The sequence below is a fragment of the Myotis davidii genome, unplaced genomic scaffold (assembly GCF_000327345.1).
Source record: "Myotis davidii unplaced genomic scaffold, ASM32734v1 scaffold59, whole genome shotgun sequence".
NCBI lineage: Eukaryota > Metazoa > Chordata > Mammalia > Chiroptera > Vespertilionidae > Myotis > Myotis davidii.
Window position 1 is genome coordinate 8,623,850 of NW_006293001.1, and position 7,047 is coordinate 8,630,896.

At 38.9% G+C, this 7,047-nt stretch overlaps 1 protein-coding gene across 1 annotated transcript in view; it reads right to left on the minus strand.

The window, feature by feature from the left end:
- The window catches only part of LRP2 (LDL receptor related protein 2), a gene marked incomplete at its 5' end in the record, with an annotated part of 158,131 nt that overhangs the window by 72,717 nt on the left and 78,367 nt on the right, over positions 1-7,047 (minus strand). The window contains 3 exons of the mRNA XM_015565782.1: positions 1,781-2,020; positions 3,526-3,739; positions 5,084-5,261. Coding sequence (XP_015421268.1) covers positions 1,781-2,020; positions 3,526-3,739; positions 5,084-5,261 — 632 coding nt within the window. The remainder of the gene's footprint in view (positions 1-1,780; positions 2,021-3,525; positions 3,740-5,083; positions 5,262-7,047) is intronic.

The following is a 7,047-nucleotide window of genomic DNA, read 5'->3' on the forward strand; positions in this document are numbered from 1 at the left end:
GTTAAGAGATCAACCAAAGGACTTGTATGCATGCATATAAGCATAACCAATGGACATAAGACACTGGGGGATAGGGGAGGCTAGGGGACTGTCTAGGGCTGGGGAAAAAATGGACACATATGTAATACTCTTTGTAATACTTTAAGCAATAAAAAAAAAAGACAGAAAAAAAAAAGGTAGGCATTTTATGGTGACTTCCTTAACCAAGTGATTAAGTTTAAGTATCACTAAGAGAAGAACAAGCTGACATTGTTCTTTTATTTCTTTTCTTCTTAATAAGATTCTGTATCAAGTGCATAGCATCACCCATGAAGTATTCTGGCCAAATGTGTTCAAACCCAATCTAATCAAACAATTAGGCCTAACTTTCATTTCATGGGAATGCAAAGTAAAATTGACTAAAGGTTAAGTGACAACAGAAGGAAATAATGAGACAAATCCTCTAAAAGTCAACCAGTCTGTCACTTAAAAAAAAAAATTCAGGGGCAACTCCTACCAATCAAAAGAAACTAAAGAGACATTCCAAATATAATGCATGAATATGGATTAGATCTTGGCTGCAACACAAGAGCTATAAAAAATTTTCTGAGGCAAACTACAGAAATATAAATATGAGTATTGATGACAATGTCCATACAGGGTAGGGCAAACGTAGGTTTACAGTTGTGAGTTCATGGAACAAATTTATTCTTGCATCATTATTTATTAATTATTGTATTCTTCCCATATGAACAACTGTAAACCTACGTTGCCCCACAACCACACACAAATTGAGAGCTCAAATGTGGTGAAAATTGTTGAATCTAAGTAAGAGCATAAGAATGTTCAACTGTATCTTTCAACTTTTCTACACTTGAAATTTTTCAAAATGAAAGGTTGGGAGAAAAAAATTATTGATTTTATAATATCTTTACAAGATGGTAACATGGGTTCATTACTTTTTAAATATGAGAAAAAAAAGATGTGTCCGGAGAACATGTCATCAAGCAGGAGTACGTGTGGTGCCAGATACCTTCATCATATGCTTTTCTATCTCTTCTGACCATTTCTCCCAATGTTCATTCCTTCACCCTTTGTCTTCCCTTTCTACCTTTTATTTCTATCATTAGCCTGTGACACACTCCTTCTGAAGCTACTAAAATCTTAGTTCCTCTTTTGGTAGCATACATCTAGAAACCCCTGGGCTCACCTCGGAAGCGAGTGATCATTTTATACATTCGCCGTATATAAGCCTAAAGTGCTACAAAAATATAGTTATTAAGGAGAGACTAACACGTTCAGCTCATTTATTTCAAGTCATCAAATATATATTGATAATGATATTTCATTATCATTCTAAATAATAGTATAATTTCCACCCTAAATTTCCATTAATCCTCAGAATTAGGTCCAGTTCTTCTGACCACCAACTCTGTAGTTCTTCTTGCAATCGTGTGCTACATTCTATATTGTTCTAGGACTGTCATTCTCACTGTGGTCCAAGGACCAGAACATTAGCATGCCCTGGGAACTTGTTAGAAATGCAGATTCTCTAGCCCCACCCAGACTACTAAATCAGAAAATCTGTGGGTAGGGTCCAGGTCTGTGTTTTAACAGCCATCCAATTCTGATCACACTAAAATTTGAGAACCACTTGAGGCTGAGCCAGTTTATTTAAAGCGAAAGAAAGACAAGATTCATTATATGCTGAAGCCATACATGGAAAAATGCTTTGCAGCACCAAAGATTTCCATATGGCACCAGATGGAGTCAAATCTTACGTAGACTGTACTCGGCATACCTTGGCCTGCCACTGGCACCATGGCTTCTGAATGATCTGACAGGTCCAAGCTAAAGCCTCTGATTGCAGACAGCATTGAAACAACAATGAAAGAGCTGTACGGAGAGCAGGTCTGATGATCAGGATTGAGTTTAAATCCAGTGGCACAGGCGCACGAGAAGAGTCCTCCCGGTACAGGCAGGCACATCTGCTGACAGGCATTCACATTGTTGCTACAGCCATTTGAGGATCCAGCAGAGCCTAAATGAAATAAAAATTAGTGACCTACCTACTTGCCTCTCCATCTCAAACTTTTAAAATTGGGTCACCAAGTAATTCATTATAAAAATTAATAACAAAATATGGGGGGTGGGGAGAGATTAACCAAAGAATATATATATATAACCCAATGGATACAGACAATAGTGTGGTGAAGGCCTGGGGGTGGGGGTGGGAGCAGGGAGGAAGGGGTTAATGGGGGATAAAGGGGAATATCTGTAATACTTTCAACAATAAAGATCATTTTTTAAAAAATATGGTATCTGAGTTCACAACTTAAAAACAATACTAGAAAAAACTAGAGCTTATACAACTAACACCTAAAGGTATGACAACAGGATCACAGTTGTTATTATATAATAGAGAACGGACCATCAATTAATTGTATTTCTTCCACAAATCATGCAAGAATTAGGGTGATCAGTATATAAATTCTAATCTTTTTCCCCCTCTTAGCCTAATGTACTAGCATTTAAAATTATATTAATTTAATTATATGATCAACAATGTCATAGGCATTTGCTATAAAATATCCTATCTAATAAAAGAGTAATATATAAATTAACTGTCACTCCGCAACAAAGATGGTGGCGCCCATAGTGGCAGGGGCAGGATGCTGGTGTTGCCCCAGCAACGCAAGCCCAGTGTCCATGCCCCAGCCACGTGGAGGGTAAGGAGGGGCCATGGCTGTGCAGTGGGAGGGGAGGGGCCTCAGGCCAGAGGCCAGGGCGAGGGATGCTGTTGTCGTTGCAAGCCGGGCTGAAGGACCAGCCTCCCCACCCCCGATGCACGAATTTCATGCACCAGGTCTCTAGTATTACATAAGAGTATTGAAAGGTTTTTTTCCCACATGCAATAAATATAATACCAGTGACAACCAAGGTAATAGAACAGCAAATTGTTTGATAATCTTTGGTCAGAAACTAAAAGCTATAAAATATGTCAAAACTATAAAAATAATCTTTAGATCCTAATTTAAAAGGGAAAAACAAAAGTTAGATTATTTCTGGAAAAAAACTACGTTAAAATAGGCAACATCTAAAAGTATTCCTTTTAAAATTAAAAATTCTATCCTTTTAACACTTTCCCAGCAGTCATCCAATTAATACATACTGAGCAATATGCCAGAACTCTTCTAGTTACTGGGTAGAGGGCATGAAACAAGACAAACAAAATGACTGTCCTTATGGAAGTTATATTCTAATGAGAAACTCAGGCAATGAACCAATAGACAATATGTCAGTGAGTGCTGTGAAGCAAAAGCAAAGTACAGAGTTTAAAGTGATGGGGGAAGAATGGGAATGAGCTCACTCTGAAGTCAATCTGGCCTTTCAGATGACAGATTAGTCTCAGACACTTAGCCATTCTTAAGACATGGTTATCATTTTTAAAATATTTGGGGTAATTTCAATTTGCATGCATGGGCATGTACATTGGTCTGTGTGTGTACATCCATGGATGTGTATGTTTCAGTGACAAATACTTACTGCGTCTGTGGTAAACTCGAAGTCCCCTCAGATTTGGAGTATTATCTCGCAAGACTACTTTGTTGGCCCCAGTGGCCTTGTCAACTCTTTCAATGACCTCATAATGCTCATCAGTATAATAGAGGAAGGAACCGTAGACAGCAATTCCCCAGGGATGGGAAAGATAGTTTACCAGGACCATTCGATTGGTGCCATCCACGTTTCCCCTTTCAATCTAAAAGATCAGAATTTTGTTAGTGACTGATTCATAGTAAAATGAGAGAAACCTTTAAAACTAATATATCTGACTCTGTACTTTACAGAAATTTTTCATATCTATTTCCTGATTTGATAGCCACAACTATACTAAGCAGTTGGTCAGGCAAATGTCACTGTGCCCATATCATTGATAATGAAGCTGGAGTTCAAATAAGCCAATCAATTTTATCAGGTGGCATGGTGAAGAAATGGGTACCAAACCTCCTTCATCCCTAAATGTGATATTCTGGCCAAAGATACACAATCACTGCCTCCTCAAATAAATCCAATGGTGGGCCATTGCACAGGAGTTGACTGACCCTGCATTTAACATCGTCAACAATTTCTGCAATAGGGATAGGGAACGTGATCCGTACAGTCATAGAAGATAGCAGGACTGGTGGGGCAAAGGGTCGTGTTGGTAGAGCAGGACTGGTAACAAGCCTTAGTCAAAATGACTTGGTAAACTAAAAAAGAACACACAAGAATGAAGTTCCTTCTGGAAAATAAATAACAAGTGTTTGCTTCTGGAAGAACAACAAACTGTAGACATAGCTGCTCTGATTTCATTCCAAAAACTTGTCTCAAGTGCTTCCTCTGTGCCAGGATCTGAACTGAGTACTGACAAGAGAGACAAACGAGGTCTGGCCCACTGCCTCACTGGACACAGGAACCCAGCAGTTGCAAAAGCAGGTTGTGCCTTGAGAACTGACAGAAGTTCCTGAAGGCTAGAGCACAGGAAATAAGGTTGGAGGGGATCTGCTGAAGGAGTAATCTGGAGCAGATGAGCTGACCAATTCAGCTGAAGTGTTTGGAGCTACTCCTCTAGGCCAATGTTCTAGGCTGAGCGGTTATCAAACCTATTTGTTGTGGTTTTATGAAGACAACAAGTCTCCATCATGAAAGCAGGTCCGGTAATGAGGGACATGGTCTAGTCAAGGCTAGAGAGAAGTGGCTCAGAGTCGGGGAGGTGGCAGAAAAAAGGCTGGGCCTGAGAAAAGAGGCAGAGGACAAGGATTTGTAATGATTAAGTATGAACATGGTTATTAGAGTGAAGGAGAAATAGGAGGTTCTAGCCTGGGAGAAAGGATGGAGAGTCACACCACTAACAAGCTCACAGATTCAGAAGGGCAGAGCAGAAGTAGAAATGGGAAGGATGGACATGGTGAGTGCTGTGGGGGTCACGCCAAGTTATATGCAGAAATCATAGCATGTGACAAGAGCTTTCTCATCACTGCACACATTCCAGACAACTCAGAACAATCAGTATCAGCTTCACAAGCTCAGCAAGGAAGACCAAAGACTAAAAGGATGCTCATACCACCCCCCTGCTGGTGACCGCCCAGTAGAGTTTCTGATCCTCAATGTCAAGAGTGAGAAACTCCAGGTGTTCCAGGTCTCCAGTGAAGAGGGTTTTTGGAGATGTGCCATCCATGTGAGCACTTGCAATCTTCGCAGGAACTCCACTGTCAGTTCCTTGGTCTGACCAGTACAGTTTCCTTCAACCATGAAAAACACCATCATTAATGAAACAGAAGGTGGCTTACAGTGAATGGCATCTGTATCTTAAATATTTAAATTAAAATGTATATTTCTTTTCCTCAAGATGCACCTAATTCAATGGAGGAAGTCTGATACATCAATATTTTTTTTAAAAAAACACAAAGTGGAGGAGTACTTAACCAGAATCAATGTCTATATATCTCCTAGCTATTATTGGGGCAGAGGCCATTTTAAATAGTATCTTATCCAGGAGGATATCATTCACCATTAGTGGGTGATCCTTTAGCTTTGTCAAGTAGGTGGGAGGTTTATGGCTAAGAAAGAGCCTATATCAACAGGCAATCGCTTTCAAAGAATCGCATATCGCCCAGTACCCAGAGAAGGACAAAGCTAATGTGAAAGTTGTCGAGTACCTTCCTGCTCTTCTCAGGCTTCTTATTTAATTCTCCAAATCACCATCTATCACAAGGCCATCTACTTTCTTATCTAATCTGCTTCCTTTTATGAAAAATGCAGAACAATAGAAGAAAAAATAATACTTTTCTGAGAATGGAATCCCATTGGCATGCTGATATCAGGATATACAACTTTTTCCTACCTTTCCATTTCACAATGAACTAGACTCAGTACATTCACATGAACCCCAATCACCACAGAGAATTGCCAAGTCCATGATATATGAAAATTTATCAAAATATATGAAGGGTTGGTTTCCACTGAAGACACACTTCTAGAATTGAATCCAAGCTTTAATTTCTTGCTATCTCTTCTGCTATAGCCACAATAAACAATCCTCTTCACTCTTTTCTCACAAGTCCTTAACCTTCTTAATTCCAATCACCTTTATTTGCATACATCTTCCACTACCAATCCATAATCATCCCATGAACCTCATCATCAAGTCTAAACTTCTCGCCCTCTAACTTCTCAAATTCTGAAATTCTCTGATTTGACTCTCCCATTTCATCCCTGCTTCTATTTTATTTCTCCCATTGAAGCTTCTTTGCCCTTAAAACTTGTTTGAGCTCCCAAACCTCCAGTCCTTCTATGCCTGAACCTCATCTGTAACCATTTAAATAATATTCTTATTTATTCTCTTGATCTCCCATTGTGCCTACCTTGCTAAACACCAAACCTGCATTCCTGTCATTATTTCCTTTCTCCTCTCCCATTCCAGGTTATCAAAAGTTTGCTGAACAAAGTTACAAAACTCTTGTGAATTCTGAGTTCACTAAAATTTAAGCTACCTAATCTTAGCTGAGAACAATCATTCCTAGTTCACTGTATCATGTTCCCCTTATCAATTCATTCAAAGTCATTTCTACTGTCATTCCTGGCCCATAATTTTCACTCAATTATTTCATCAATGATTTTTCATCTGCTCTTAAAAATATGCTCATGTTTCCCTATTCTAAAATCTTTTTCCTGTGACATTTTGACCTACACTTGTTCATCTTTTTCTAATTTTTCTTTTTTTTTTTACTTTTCAATACCAAACACTCCTAAAAGGAGTAGTTGCACTTCCTCACCATTCTTTCATTGTTTAGCGCCTTTATATTTCCAGTGAACATCCTCTCTCACATGTCACCAGCAACTCTATAATTGCCTCAACCCTTTATTAGTGATCATCCACAGAAATCATTTTCTGCAGCACCTAATTCAATAACATTGGCTGTAACCTTCTGAAGATTTTTCTCTTTACTGAACATCCAAAACATTATATCCATGAGTTTCTATCCTGTTTCTTCTCTCAATTCTTCTGTCAAAATCATTGCCTCCCAA